The 17,061-nt window shown below is 32.3% G+C and overlaps 1 protein-coding gene across 1 annotated transcript in view; it reads right to left on the bottom strand.

The window, feature by feature from the left end:
- Nucleotides 1-17,061, bottom strand: part of LOC124108016 (disintegrin and metalloproteinase domain-containing protein 5) — a 70,895-nt gene that overhangs the window by 33,066 nt on the left and 20,768 nt on the right. Inside the window, exon 4 of the mRNA XM_046466378.2 lies at nt 8,802-8,897. Within this exon, the coding sequence (XP_046322334.1) occupies nt 8,802-8,897 (96 nt within the window). The remainder of the gene's footprint in view (nt 1-8,801; nt 8,898-17,061) is intronic.

Below are 17,061 nucleotides of genomic sequence, written 5' to 3'. Positions count from 1 at the left end.
GTTAGTATTCAGTGCTTATGATTTAGCTGATCTATTTCAGGGCTGCCTTCTGCATGCTTGATTGGGCAAAGAAACATTTAATCATCAACTCTGGAAACTGTCTTCTCATCAATATAAGCCCCAATTCCTCATCATTATCTTATTCAAAGTAAGTTTTCTAGTTTTCAAAGGTCCCAGAGGCCAGCTGATATAATATTCATCTCCCCAAAATAGGTTTCTCAGTACTTTTTCTTGAGCATTGAAAATTATTTGTAGCAAATATCACTGAAATTCTCCAAGTGATAGACAACAATAGAAAACATAGTATCTACTTGTGTCACCCAAACTTACAGAATTAACATTCAACTCAAAACCAATGAAAAAAATTTAAAATGAATAAAAGTATAATAAGAAAGTATCAACACTATTTTCTCACAACTTGCTTCCTTTTACAAATTTGTATTAATGAAAATTTTACTTTTATTCTAACATATTTTTCATACCTATGAATACTCAGTTTCTCAAATGCTGTCTGAACCAAGCTGAAATTTCCTACTACCTCCATGATTAATGAGTAGAGAGAAAAAAAAAAAAAAACATGTGTGTTGGATTTCTTTCCTTGACTCTCTTGATCAATTTGCTGTTGCTGGAAAATTTTAAATACTATTTTTGTTTATGACATTTTTCCTTCTAATTGTGGGGGTGGGGAGGGGGGTAAACATTTTATTCTTACCAAGACTCTCACTTTGTACATGTTTTGTCTATTGTACATGTTTTGTCTAAATGCATGGTCAAAGTTTTTTCTCCGTCTGTAACTGGACCAGGAATGAGCAAATTCATTTATAACCTCTGATTGCCCCCACTACCATCTTGATTACATATTAATGAAACTACCATTATCTGTCAAAAAAATCATAAGTTGAACTATGTACCTTTTCACAACTGGATCTAGGGACCAATGTGAAATGTGTTTATTACCAAGTCTCGAAACATATTTTTTTAAATGTATACTTGGGCACAGGAAAATGTACTTTATTCAGTCAAAAATAATTCTACTTGATGCAGCAATGACAAAGAAATTGATAATCAATAAAACACTTTCCTATGATAGATAAAATAGAAACTAAATTTGTTTCAAGTCATATCTAATGTAAACAACTAACATTATGAGATGTTTAGTGATAGAAAAGTAGAACTGCATGTACTCATAATGAAATCAATGAAATAATATCAGAAATTTTCCAAACATAAAGAATGAAGTGGAAATCAAATACAAGAGTCTTACAGGACACAAAATGTACAAAAATCACAATAGATCTACATAAAGTCACATTATGATGAAAATGCCTATCATACAGAATATGGAGATAATTTTAAAAGCCACAAGAGATAGGAATCAGATTACATATAGAGAAAGAGATTTTGGGGGAGATAAGTATGGGGAAGACAATAGAGAGAGTACAAAAAACAAATAAACATAAAAATAAAAAAATAAAAAATGTAAAAATAAAAAAAGTATGTACAACACAACTGTAATATGCATATTAATTCATCACATCGCATAGCCTTAAAGGTAAGAATCATATGATCATCTCAATAAATGCAGAAAAAGCATTCAACAAAATACAGCACACCTTCATGTTCAAAACACTAGATAAACTAGGGCTAACAGGAACACATCTTAACATAGTAAAAGCTATCTATGATAAGCCCACGATCAATATCATTCTAAATGGAAAAAAAATTGAAAGCATCACCTCTAAAAACTGGAACAAGACAGGGATGCCCTCTTTTACCACTCCTATTTAACACAGTTCTTGAAACTCTAGCCAGAGTAGTTAGACAGATGAAAGAAATTAAAGGGATACAGATAGGAAAAGAAGAACTCAATCTATCAGTATTGCCAATGATATGATTCTATACCTAGAGGATCCAAATAATTCCATCACAAAACTTCTAGAACTAACAAATGGATTCAGCAAAGTAGCAGGATATAAAATCAACACCCATAAATCAAAGGCATTTCTGTACATCAGTGAAAATCCTCTGAAAAAGAAACTAGAAAAACTACTCCATTTACAATAGCCTCAAAAATAAAATAAAATACTTGGGAATCAACAAAAGAGGTGAGAGACCTCTACAATGAAAACTACAGAATGCTAAAGAAGGAAATTAAACAAGACCTTAGAAGATGGAAAAAAATCTCCCCTATTCTTGGATAGGCAGAATTAATATTGTCAATATGACCATACTAACAAAAGCACTGTACAGATGTAATGCAATTCCAATCAAAATCCCAATGACATTCCTCACAGAAATAGCAAAAGCAATCATGAAATTCATTTTGAAAATCATCAAACCCAGAATAGCCAAAGCAATCCTTAGCAAGAAAACTGAAGTAGGTGGCATCACAATACCAGAACTTAAACTATACTATAGAGCAATAGTAACAAAAAGGTATGGTATTGGCACCAAAATAGACTTGTAGACCAATGATACAGAATAGAAGACACAGAGACAAACCCACATAAATACAGTTATAGTAGACAAAGTTGCCAAAAGCATATATTGGAGAAAAGATAGCCTCTTCAACAAATGGTGCTAGGAAAACTAAAACTATACATGCAGCAAAATGAAACTAAACCCCCCTCTGTCACCATGCACAAAACTCAACTCAAAGTGAATCAAAGACCTATGAATTAGACCAGAGACTCTGCATCTAGTAGAAGAAAGAGTAGGCCCACATCTTGATTATGTCAGATTAGGCTCCTACTTCCTTAACAAGAGTCCTAAAGAGAAATAAAATTAAAAAGATTCCTAAAGAAATAAAACCAAGAATCAATAAGTGGTATGGATTTAAACAGAAAAGCTTCTTCTCAAAAAAAGAAACAATCAGTGAGGTGAATAGAACACCTACAGAAGGGGAGCAAGTTTTTACCACATGCACATCAGATAAAGCAATATTCTCCAGGACATATAAGAACTCAAAAAACTTAACACACACACACACACACACACAAAACCCCAAACAACCCAATCAATAAATGGGCTAGGAAACTTAACAGATACTTCTCAGAAGACATACAATTGATCAACAAATATATGAAAACATGTTCAACATCTCTAGCAATTAGAGAAATGCAAATCAAAACTACTTTAAGATTTCATCTCACTCCAGTCAGAATGGCTCAATCCACAATAGCTAAATTGTGGAACCTTAACCCAATTAGTAAATCAATCCTCTGATGGCATTAACTAATGCCTGGGTAGGATGTGGTGGAGGGGGAAGAGTCCCTGGGGATTGCCTTTGGGATATATATTTTGTATTTGGAGAGTAGTTCCCTCTCTCTCTCTGCTTTCTGATCACATGAGCTGCTTCGTTCTGGCCATATTCTTCCACCATGATATTCAGCTTCACCTGGAGCCCCTGGGGAATGCAGCCAGATGTCTGTGGTCTGAGAGCTGTGAAACAAACCATGAGCCCCAAAATAAACTTTTTTGCCTTAAACTTTTTCTTATCAGATAGTTTAATTAAAGCAGCAAAAAAGATGACTAAAATACCAGCTAAGTTGCTTGGGGCCTTGATAAATTGCAAGCCTGCTCTGAAATTGCAATCCTCCTGCCTGAGCCTCCCAAGCCACTGCACCCAGCTTATTTCTTTTACTATAATAAATAACACTGGTTTATTATCAAATATTAAATCATACTTATATTCTTGAAATAAGCCCATATTTACCTTGTTAATATGCATTTTGGATTTCTACATATAGGTTCATGAGTGAGTTTGGATTCTAGTTTGATTTTTTTTCATAAAAATCATGCACTGATTAGGTTAAAGCTTCCATAACCTGATCATTTCCCCTGTAAACATTCTTACAGTGTTTCACACATGAGCTTTTAGAGACACCACATATCCCAACCATAGTACTGTACTAATTTAGATTTCCACCAGCAGGCTACAAAAAAAAAAAAAAAAAAACTCCTTTCCCCTACTTCCTCACCAGCATTAATTCTGACTTGAATTCTTGAGGATTACACTCTAAGCAGGGTGAGATGAATTCTCAGTGTTGTTTTGATTAGCATTTTCATGATGGCTAATGATGTTGAACTTTTTTTTCATACACTTGGCCATTTGCACTTCTTTAGAAAATGTCTATATTAGTTACTATGTCCATTCATTGATTGGGTGATTTGGGTTTGTTTGCTTGTTTGGGGGAGGGGTTGTGTTCATATGTTCTACGTATGAATCCTCTTTTGGAAGAGTAGCTTTCCTTTCATGCCTTTTTTTTTCATGCTTGTTTTGCTCTACAGAAGTGTTTAATTTGAAACCAATACCTTCTATTGACTCTTGATATTATTTTCTGAACTTTAGGAATTCTGTTCAGGAAATCCTTGTCTGCACTTATATGTTAGAGAGTTTCCCCTATGTTTTCTTTTAGGACTTGCAAAGTTTCTCATCAAATTCCTAGGTCTCTGACCCATTTTGAGTTCACTTTTTTGCAGGATGAGAAGGATCTCCTTTCATTTTTTTTTTTACATAGGGTAATGTGTTTTCCCAGGATCATTTTTTACATAAATTTTCAAAGGACACACACAAAACACATACACTCTCAGCACTTATGAATAAAATCCACAATTTCCCAAATTTTAGAAGAAGTCAATGGTTTCCTTATACATTGAAACTGGGTCACATTTTGTAGTTGAGTTAAAAAACAAAATGAAACAAACAAACATATATATTATATTTCATGAACCACCACACACATTTTAGTTATTATTCCCCTAAAGAATAATATATTTAAAATAATATATTAATATATTATTAATTATTATTATTGTTATTAATATATAATAATATATTAAAATATATTTCCTTTTAAATCACTACTCCCTCTCAATTTCCAATTCATTTTCCTTTTAACCCAGTGTTAGGACAGGAGATTACCCTTGGTAGAATTGTCGATGCTGATGGAATTCACTCATTCATTTACTCATTATCTCAGTTTACTTTGTATTGTTATTACAGTATATAATTGACTGGATAATTAATAAGGAAAATATATTTGTTTTCTAGAAGGAGGCCAGAAAGTTTATGACTAAGGGACCTACTTGCTGCATCATCCCATGGTGGAATGTGGAAGGGAAAGAGGCAGGTGTGTGCATATGTGTTAATGAAAGAGAGGGAAGATGGAGAGGAGGAGGCTCAACTCAATTCTTTCATTAGGAACTCACTGCTGGGGTGTGGAACCCACTGATTATTAATGGAATCAATATATTTATGAGGTCAGAGCTGCCCAAACCTAATAACCACTTCAAGGTCCCACTTTGCAAAACTGCTGCATTAAGGATAAAGTTTTCAACCTATCATCTTTGGAGAACATATTTAAACCATAGCACCTATTGATATTTTTTAGGGCCTACTAAATGCCAGTCTCTATTCTAGATATATGTCATATAAAGACACATTTCTAACTATTACATGTTAGAGAGGACATAGTAGGTGTTATGCTAGGTGTTCTTTTTAAAGGTTATCTTTTCTCCAACATGTGTTTTGGGCACATTTGTCAAGGATGATTGTATCCATGTGTACTTGTCTCTGAATCTTCTATTCTGTTGGTCTACATGTCTTTTATGCCAGTTCCACGTGTTTTTTGTTACTATAGCTCTGTAGTATAATTTTAAAAATGGTACTGTGATTCCTCCAGCATAGCTCTTCATGCTTGGAATCAATGTGGCTATTCTGATTGTTTTTTTTTTCTTCCATATTAATTTTAAGCTATTCTTTTTCTAGTTTTGTGAAGAATGTCATTGGTATATTGATAGAAATTTCATTGAATCTGTAGATTACTTTTAGTAAAATTGCCATGATAACAATGTTAACTTTGCCTATATGTGAACATGGAAGTTTTTTTTCATCTTCTAGTATCTTCATTTATTCATTTTTCATTGTTGTGTAATTTTCCTTGTAGAAGCCTTTTATATCTTTCATTACATTTATTCCTATGTTTATCATTTTTTCTTGGATAATTTTCCTGACTTCTTTTTCAGATTCATTATTGGTATATAGAAAAGCTGTATCCTTATTTTATATCCTACTACTTTACTGAATTTTTTTACCTGCTAGAATTCTTCTAGGTATAGGTTCACATCATCTGCAAACGGACAATTTGAGTTCATTTTTTTTTATAATTTCTGTCACTTTTGTTGCATTTCTAGTCTCATTTAATTCTAAGAATTTTTAATATCTCCTCTAATCTCTTTAATGACACATTCATCACTTAAAAATGTATTCCATGCATTTGTGTAGTTTTTGTGGTGACCTTGCTGTTGATTTCTAATTTCATTATATCATGATCTAATAAGATTCAAGGACACATTTCAACATCCTCATATTTGCTAAAACTTGCTTAATATGAACAATTTTTGACAAAGTTTCATGCAAGATGAAAAGAAAGTTTATTCAGCTGTTGTTGGATGAAATATTCTGTAGATGATTGTTAAGTCCATTTGATCTATAATATATTATGATTCTGTAGTATCTGTTATGCCTGAATGATCTATTAGTGATGGAGGTATTGAAATCACCCAGAATTATTTTATTAGCACCAATCTGAGGCTTTATGTCTAGTATGTTTATTTTATCTAATTAGGTTCAGCAATGTTTAGGGCATAATAACTTATTCTCATTGTACCTTCTTGTTGGATTTTCATCAATATGTACTGATCTTCTTTGTCTCTTCTAACAAATTTTGGCTTGAAGCCTACTTTGTTGAATATGGATGCACCTGTTTTCATTCAGTTCTATTTACATGGAATATCATTTTCCATTTTTTAAACTTTTAACCTATTAATGTCTTTGCCTATGAGGCAAACAGAGAACACACATCTTTTAGTGTATGTCTTTTAATTGAAGAATTTATACCATTTACTTTCAGTGTTATGATAGAGTGGTCATATTGATTTATTTCTGATGTTAGATTCAATTATATTTCTCATTTGCCTATCTACTTTTTTAATGAGACTGACCACTCCTTATTATTTCCTGATTTTCTAACCTCTCTTTGTTCTTTTTATCTTCTTCTGTGTGGAGGATGCCTTTAAATATCTTCTGCAAGTCTTGCTTAGCAGTCATTAATTCCTTTAGTTTCTGCTTATCTTAGAAGGTTTTTATTTCTTCTTTGATTCTTAAGGACAGCTTTGCTGAATGAAGCAATTTTGGTTAGCAGCTGTTTTTTTCAAGAATTGAAATTATACCCCAAGCCCTACTAAGATTCATATTAAAGCATGAAATACCCAAATACACAAAGCAATCCTCAGGAAAAAAAAAAAAATCAACGCTGGAAGTACAACAGATCCAACAGACACACATACCTGTGGAGTAAAATAGGGAACCCAGCCACCATGGAAATCCATGTGGAGGTTTTTCAAAAAATAAAAATAGAATTACCATATGATTCAACTATGATATCCAAGTCAACATTAGAAGATAAATCTGCATACCTATCTTTATTAAAATATGATTCACAGTAGCCAAGGTATAGAATCAGGCTAGGAGATCATCAAAATATGAATATAAGAAAACATGACAAGTATACACAAAAATTAAATATTATTATTTGAAATTAAATGTTTACAGCTGGAGAACATTATATTAAACAAAATAAAGGAGACACAGAAATACAAGTATTGCATATTTCCTCGTATACAACACTTTTTTAAAAAAGTGAATAAACCTGAAATAGATGAGAGACTACTAAAGAAAGGTATAGAAGATCAGGGGGAAGTAGCAAAAGAGAAAAACAAGAGAGACTAGTAGAAAGGTTGGTTAGGATTAAAGCATGAAATATGCATGTATGAAAATGTTGCAGTTAATCACATTAATTTGAATAATTATACTATATGAGTTAATATTTATAATAAAGCAATTAAAAACAGATAAAGAAGAAATGTAAAAATCATGTTTTCATCACTACCTATTTTTTTCTCTTTTCATTCTGATCTAATCCTTATATTTGGGTATGTCTTCTTTCTCTTCTATGTCAATAATTTAAGCCACAGCTATTCTAATATTCACTACATTATGTTGATATTATGTTTAATTTGCAAATGTACTTTGTAATCTTCATTTCATATACCTTTAATTTTATTTTATTCCATTCCCTTCTTCTGATGCTCTCTTAATAAGTTAAGGATTGCAATTTTTTAAGATCATTTTCCTGAACTAGCTTTTGAATTATATAATAATTTAATTTTAAAATCATATACTTTCTCTAATCTATGGATTTTGTTATTTACCTTATTCAGAATTTTTTTCTTAGAACCCAGTAAACTATGCTGGGTACATGTGGAAAATGATTTGGAACTTCTTTAAATAGTGTTAATAAAGCAGCAATGAATTATTGCAATAATACCTGAATGAATTGTAAAAGAAAATACTATTTTATCTGAAGACAGTGAAGTAAATTTGTCCAATAAAACACTAACTTTATAATCCTATGTAACTTTGATTTTTTAAAAAACATGAGTATAAGATAATTGCTACGGGCATGGTGATTATAGAAAAAATTTAGAGGGTTCACAGGAAGATTCATAATGGCCTATAGAAATGGGAAGTCAAGTTGGGAGAGTAAAAACATCAGACATATGACAGTATAGGAAACGAAAGATTACTAAATGGAATAAAGTATGCAATTGGGTCCAATTGTATTTGAATATAATACAGAAAAAGGCCAAATGTGGTATCAATGTTTTCTATCTCCTTAAAACACACATACCTCAAGTAAAGAACATTGAATTATTATCAACTACAAATTGCCACTTACCTTGCACTGTACTGTACAGCATTCTCCAGAGCCACATACTGCTGAGGGTTTTAACTTACATGATGAAGGATCACAGCAGTCTTTATGTGTACAATTCTGTAAAGGAATACTAGGTGTTATGAATCATACATAATTGAGTACCATCAAATAAAACTGCAACACAAAACTTTACAAACTACTTTTTTTCACACTTTTAGTTTTAGTAGTCTCATTTTTATATGATATTTACAGAAATCAACATTTCATTTAGAATTTTGTTAATGTGTTGTTTCTGTACATTAAATATAACTTGAAAAAAAGAAAAAAATATAACTTGAACAATACCACTATGAAGCCAAAACTTAGAGGGATATTATGAAGTACTTTATTAACTATCATTTTCTTTAAATATTTGTATATTCCTGCATTTATTTTATTTTATTTTTTGTACTGGAGATTTAACCCAAGGGTGGTTTACCACAGAGTAAAAAATTGAGGAATCTAAATAAAATGAATGCATTATATCAGTATTGATTTCCTGGTGATATGCTCTAGTATTATAAAATATTAAGATAGGAGAAACTGATCAAGTGTGCAAGGAATCTTTGTATTATTTCTTACAACTCCATGTGACTCTACAATTTATTTTTAAATCTAAAGTTAAAACAGTAATTCAGAAGAATCAGACTAGTGATGAGGATTGTTTCAGGAATTTACATCTAATTATTGTGCTTATACTTACCTTTTTGTTTACACACATATTATATTAAAAGAAGGTCATGTTTAAGTAAGTCTAAAATAGCTTTAGTTACTAAAATAAATTTCTAAGCATCAAAAATACTAAAAATAATAAATAAATGAAATTAATTATTCAATTGCATAGTCACATAAGGCCATTTTAAGTGCTCAATAACCATAGGTGGATAGTATTAGACAACTCATATTAGATTTTGAACAGAATAGATGAACATTTCCATCTCTACATAAAGTTCTATTGATCAGCACTCCCTAGAAGGCTTATGAATTGTTGTTTAATTATGTCTAATGGTTTTACATTTTTTAACTGGATCTATCACATTAGTTTTTTATTTATTTATTTTTTCTGTTGTTACTGGAGATTTAACCCAAAGATGCTTAACCACTGAGCCACATCCCCATCCCTTTTTTTTTTTTTTTTTTTTTTTAGAAAGGGTCTCACCCACCTGCTTGATGCCTTCATAAATTTCTGAGGCTGACTGTAAACTTGCAATCCTCCTACCTGAGCCTCCCAAGCCTCTGGGATTACAGATGTGTGTCATTGCACCAACTTATTTCTTTTACTGAAGTAAATAAGACTGGTTTATTATTAAATATTAAATCATGCTTATATTCTTGAAGTAAGCTCATATTTATCTTGTTAATATGCATTTTGGATTTCTACATATAGGTTCATGAGTGAGTCTAACTTCTAGTTTAGTTTTTTTTTTTTCTTACAATGTTCTTCACAAATTGTTTTTTGGTTTTGGGGGATTCTTTTGGTATCAAGTTTACACTGGCTTCATAAAATGAACAGAGAATTGTTTGTGAAAACAATTGAATTATTACTTCTTTCAGTATTAGAAAGAATTTAACAGAGAAGTCATTTGGTGTATTTAAAGTATTTAAAATATGAATACAACTATTTAAATAGTTATAAAACAATTCAGATTTTATTAATATAAAATGTCTCATCATATACTCTCTGGCTGAAAGTTTTGGTGTTTTCTCTTTTTCAGTCATGATATTGGTTGTTAATGCCTTTTCTTATTTGGCTTCATTTATTTTTTCTGAATTTTTTTACTTTTTCAGTTCAAAGGAAGCAGATTTTCTCCCCAGGGTCTCTATTTCATAATGGTTGTATAAGATGATTTTTGATCTTTATTGTTGTTGTTCTACTTTTATCAAGTTAAATTTGTTTTTTTCTAACACTTTGAATGAACATTTACTTTACTGGGTATTCTGCCTTTTTCCCCTTTTCTAATATAAACATTTAAATATATAAATTTTCATTGAAATACAATACATACTATAAGTTTTGGCCTGCTTATATTCTCCAAAGGCTTGACTTGGCTAAAGACTGAGGGCCAGCTGGCAGTAATTGGAACAGAATACTGAAATATTTGATATATTTTTATTGCCAAAAGCTTTTCAATAAAATAATACCAGTGTACACTCAGTCTCTTACTGTGTAATTTTAATCTTTTGAAAATTTCCAAGACTAATTGGATATTTTTTAAATTCCATGTTTAAAGATAATGTGGAAGCCTAATGTGGTGATATATGCCTGTAATGCCAATGACTTGTGAGGCTGAGGGGGAGGGCTGCCTATTTAAGGCCAGCCTCCACATCTTCATGAGGCTTCAAGCAATTTAGTGAGAATCTGTCACAAAAGAAGAAAAAAGAAAAAAAAAAGAGGGAAAGGGGCTGGGTATAGCTTAGTCATAAAGTATCTCTGTGTTCAATTCCCAATACAGAAAAAAATAAAACAAGAGTGAGATGGAGAGAGAGAGAGAGAGTTACAACAAAATATATTTTTAAATAATGTATACTGAGCAGCTGTAAAAAAATATTCTGAACATTATAATTAGGTCATTATTATGTTGTTCAAATACTATATGTCTTTAATGACTTTTTATTTTTCTTTTTTTATTTATATATGACAGCAGAATACATTACAATTCTTATTACACATATAAAGCACAATTGTTCATATCTCTGTATACAAAGTATATTCACATCCATTCATGCATTTTGGATAATAATGATCATCACAGTCCACCATCATTTATAACCCCATGTCCCCCTCCTTTCCCCTCTCACCCTTCTGCCCCATCTAGAGTTCACCTATTCCTCCCATGCTCCCTCTCCCTATCCCACTATGAATCAGCCTCCTTATATCAAAGAAAACATTTGGCATTTGGTTTTGGGGGATTGTCTAACTTCACTTAGCATTGTCTTTTCTAACTCCATCCATTTACCTACAAATGCCATGATTTTATTCTTTTATTGCTGAGTAAAATTCCATTGTGTATATATGCCACATTTTTTATCCATTTATCTATTGGAGGGCATCTTGGCTCCACAGTCTAGCTATTGTGAATTGTGCTGCTATGAACATTGGTGTGGCTGTGTCCCTGTAGTATGCTGTTTTAAAGTCCTTTGGGTATAGACCAAGGATAGGGTTAGCAGGGTGAAATGGTGGTTCCATTCCAAATTTTCCAAGATATCTCCATACTGCTTTCCACTATGGCTGCACCAATTTGCAGTCCCACCAGCAGTGTATGAGTGTACATTTTTCCCCACATTCTAGCCAACACTTGTTGTTTGTATGCACAATAGCTGCCATTCTGACTGGAGTGAGACAAAATCTAAGAGTGGTTTTGATTTGCATTGCTCCAAATGCTAGTGATGATGAACATTTTTTCATGTATTTGTTGATTGATTGTATATCCTCTTCTGAGAATTGTCTCTTCAGGTTCTTGAACCATTTACTGATTGGCTTATTTGTTGTTTTGGTGTTTAGCTTTTTGAATTCTTTATATACCCTAGAGAAGAGTGCTCTGATGTGTGAGAGGTTAAAAATTTGCTCCAAAGATGTAGGCTCTCTATTCACCTCACAGATTGTTTCTTTTGCTGAGAAGAAACTTTTTAGTTTGAGTCCATCCCATTTATTGATTTTAGGTATAGAACCATATCATCAGCAAATAGTGCTAATTTTAGTTCTTCTTTTCTTATGTTTATCCCTTTAATTTCTTTCATCTAATTGCTCTGGCCAGTGTTTCAAGAACTATGTTAAGTGGAAGTGGTGAAAGAGGGCATCCCTGACTTTTTCCAGGTTTTAGAGAAAATGCCTTCAATTTTTCTCCATTTATAATTATGTTGGCCTGGGGCTTAACATAAATAGCCTTTATGATGTTGAGATATTTCTGTTAACCCTAGTTTTTCTAGTGTTTTGAACATTTTGTCAAATGCTTTTTCTGCATCTATTGAGATGATCATATGATTTGTTAAGTTTATTAATGTGATGAATTTCATTTATTGATTTCCATATGTTGAAACAAACTTGCATCCCTGGGGTGAATCCCACATTATAGTGGTGCACAATCTTTTTGATATGTTTTTGTGTTCAATTTGCCAGAATTTATTGAGAATTTTTGCATCTATGTTCATTAGAGATATTGATTTGAAGTCTTCTTTTTTTCATGTGTCTTTGCCTGGTTTTTGAAATCAGAGTGATATTGGCCTCATAGAATGAATTCAGAAGTGCTGCCTCTTTTTCTATTTCCTGAAATAAATTGAAAAGTATTGGTATTAATTCTTCTTTAAAGGTCTTGTAGATCTTGGCTGTGTATCTGTCTGGTCCAGGGCTTTTCTTGGTTGGTAGACTTTAATGGCATCTGCTATTTCATCACTTGAAATTGATCTGTTTAAATTCTGTATATCATCCTGATTCAATTTGGGCAAATTATATGACTCTAGAAATTCGTTGATGCCTTCAAAATTTTCTATTTTATTAGAGTACAAGTTTTCAAAATAATTTCTAATTATCTTCTGTATTTCTGTTGTGTCTTTTTTGATATTTCCTTTTTATTGCATATGTTTGTGATTTGAGTTTTCTCTTTCCTTCTCTTTGTTAGCATGTTTAAGGGTCATGTTTTAGTTTTCTCTTTCCTTCTCTTTGTTAGCATGTTAGCATGTTAACAATTTTATTTATTTATTTTCAAAGAAACAACTTTTTTTCTGACAATTTTTTCAATTGTTTCTTTTGTTCAATTTCATTGATTTCAGCTCTGATTTTAATTATTTTCTGTCTTCTGCTGCTTTTGGTGTAGATTTTCTCTTCTTTTTCTAGGGCTCTTAGATATAATGTTAAGTCATTTATTTGTTGACTCTTCTTTTAAGGAATGAACTCCATGCAATGAACTTTCCTCTTAGAATTGCTTTCATAGTGTCCCAGAGATTTCTATATGCCATATGTGCATTCTCATTTACCTCTAAAAACTTTTTGATCTACTCATTGATGTCTTCTGTAACCCATTGCATAGTACATGATCTATTGTAGAGAAGGATCCACGTGCTGCTAAGAAAGTGTATTCTCATTGAAGGATGAAATATTCTATATATGTCAGTTAAGTCTAAGTTATTGATTGTATTATTGAGTTCTATAGTTTCTTTATTCTTTTGTTTGGAATAACTGTCCAGTGATGAAAGAGGTGTGTTAAAGTCACCCAAAATTATTGTGTTGTGGTCTATTTGACTCTTGAACTTGAGAAGAGTTTGTTTAATGAACATAGATGCTCCACAGTTTGGGGCATATATATTTAAATTGTTAAGTCTTGTTGCTGTATGGCCCTTGAGCAGTATGTAGTGCCCTTCATTAAACTTTCTTATTGACTCTAGGTTGAAGTCTATATTATTTTATATGAGGATGGAAACCCCTGCTTGCTTCTGCAGTCCATGTGAGTGATATGATTTTTCCCAACCCTTCACTTCAGTCTATGGATGTCTTTTTCTATGAGTCTCTTCATTGCAGCATATTGTTAGGTCTATGTCTTTTGATTGGTAAGTTTAGGCCATTAATATTATTCAGGATTATTATTGAGACATGATTTATATTACCAGCCATTTCTGTTTATTTTTGGTATTTAACATGACTTGGTTTCTCCTCTGATTAGATTTTCCTTTAGTGTAATCCCTCCCTCTGCTGATTTTCATCATTGTTTTTCATTTCCTCTTCTTGGAATATTTTGCTGAGGATGTTCTGTAGTGCAGGATTTCTAGTTGTAAATTCTTTTAACTTCTGTTTATCATAGAAGGTTTTTATTTCATCAAATTTAAAGCTTCGTTTTTCTCGATATAAGATTCTTGGTTGTTGGCACCCATTTTCTTTCAGAGCTTGGTATATGTTGTTCCACGATCTCCTGGCTCTGAGGGTCTGGGTTGAAAAATCTGCTGAGATACCAATTGGTCTCTCCCTATATGTGATCTAATTCCTCTCTTTTGTGGCTTTTAAGATTCTATCCTTATTCTGTATGCTAGGCATTTTCATTGTGCCTTGATAGATCTGTTGTAATTTTGTACATTTGATGTCCTATAAGCCTCTTATAATTGGTTCTCTAATTCATTCTTCATGCTTGGGAAATTTTCTGATATGATCTCATTGAAGAGATTGTGCATTCCTTTGGTTTGAAACTCTGTGCCTTCCTCTATCATAATAACTTTTAGATGTTCAGTTCATGGTTTCTAACTATCTTCACTGTGTAATCAACTGTATTTTACAGATTGTATACTTTGTCTTCATTATCTGATGTTCTTCCAAGTGATCTAGTCTGTTGGTAATGCTTTATATTGAGTTTTTTATTTGATTTATTGTGTCCTTCATTTCGAGGATTTCTGACTGGTTCTTTTTTTTTTTTTTCCCCAGAGTATCTCTCTCTTGAAGTAATCTTTTGCTACCTGTATTTGCTCTTATTTCATCATTGGAGTGATCAATTTGTTCCTGTATTTGCTCATTTAGGTCATTCTTTAATTCACAGATCATTTTAATTATGAACCTTCTGAACTCCTTCTCTGACATATCATCAACTTCGCTATCCATTGGTTCTGTTATTGTAGTGTCCTGGATTGTTTGGGGCACTTTCCTCCCTTGTTTTTTCATGTTGTATTTGTCTTCCTTTCTTGTAGTGTGTATCTGAGATATTAGTTTCTTACCCATATTTTGTAGTTCATCCTTATCCTATATTTTTTAGTATCCGTACAAATTGTCTGTACCTCACACCTTGATGCTGAGCTTCCAGACGCTACTTGTGTCCCTCAATGAATGTTATTGCATCCTGGGTCTGGGACCTGCTTAAGTTGAGATGGGTGGATCTGGGCCTCTGGGCTTGACCTCCCAATGTAGTCCACTGGTCAGAAGGGGTGGTCCTGTGCCAGAGGCTAGGCTCTGGTGGGTGTCTGTTCCACTGGGGGGAGGGGCCTGCTGTGCACCTGAGACCCGCACAGACTGGTGTCACTTTTTCTATTGTTTATAAATCCTACTATGCTTGTACCTTTTCTATTTTTCTCATTAGTGAAGTTTTGCTGTAAAATATTTTAAACTATATTTACACGCATTTAAATATGGAATTAGTGTGTGTTCCAGTGTGATGGATGGAGTCTGTTGTGGCTTTGTAGGGGCTTAAATTTTCAGGAATATTTTTGGCTGGTTTCTAACAAACACATAATTTAAAAATAAATTCTATTAACTTAAAATTAAATAAATTTTATTAAAAACAATGTGGGAAATATTTAAATTTAGCATGTCTTAATTATTTTCATACATTTCACTTTTAACTGTGCTCTTGAAATTATTGCTATTATCTATTTTTGGTACAAATACTGTATGATTTCTTGCTTCTGCTGACGTCTTTCCAACTCTGAAATCAATAGTATTGCACTTGTCAGCAGAAATCAACAAGTTGAAAGTTCATAGAAAAGCATTTTGCAAATGCTATAAATCAGGGCTTAATTTATGGATTTTTTTAAAATTGTCTTAAGGCTGATGGTGAAAAGTTTAGCTTAATAAATACAATTCATCAATGATTAATATACCAAATATAAAAATAATAAATTTATCCAAGAAAGAGCTAACTGGAATGTGTCTCCATTTATGAAATCATCATTGTGTCCCCAAATTAAATTCTATCTTAACACAAATACAATGTTTTGAAAAATCAACAAAAGCATTCTGGAAGAATCAGTTGGCTCTGTGGATTTACAGTAGAAAATGTTGTATGTTTTATTATTGCTTTTAACATTATGAAATAACTCTTCATCTCTAAAATACATCTTACTTCATTTATCTGATGACTGAATACATTTTTTATATGATACTAGTGTAGCTATAACTACATTTGGTTTATATTTGCCTAATTTATCCTTTATCATTACCTTCAACAGTGTATGCTCTTATATATAAAGTATGTCTCTTATTAGTAGAAAACAACTGGATTTAGTAGGGATTTTTTTGGGGGGGAGAAAGGTACCAGAGATTGAACTCAGGGGAACTCAACCACTGAGTCACAACCCTAGACCTATTTTGTGTTTTATTAGAGACAGGGTCTCGCTGAGTTGCTTAGTGCCTCGCTAAATTGCTAAGGCTGGCTTTGAACTCCCGATTCCCCTGCCTCAGCCTCCCAAGCTGGTGATATTTCAGGCATGTGCCACCATTGCACCAAGCCAATTTATTAGTTTTTATCTGTTCAATCTGACAAACTTATTGCCT

This window comes from Marmota monax, unplaced genomic scaffold, assembly GCF_021218885.2.
Source record: "Marmota monax isolate L192 unplaced genomic scaffold, Marmota_monax_Labrador192_F-V1.1 WCK01_AAM20220418_F8-fsc00895, whole genome shotgun sequence".
In the NCBI taxonomy this organism is placed as follows: domain Eukaryota; kingdom Metazoa; phylum Chordata; class Mammalia; order Rodentia; family Sciuridae; genus Marmota; species Marmota monax.
This window is presented reverse-complemented; position numbering and strand designations above follow the sequence as displayed.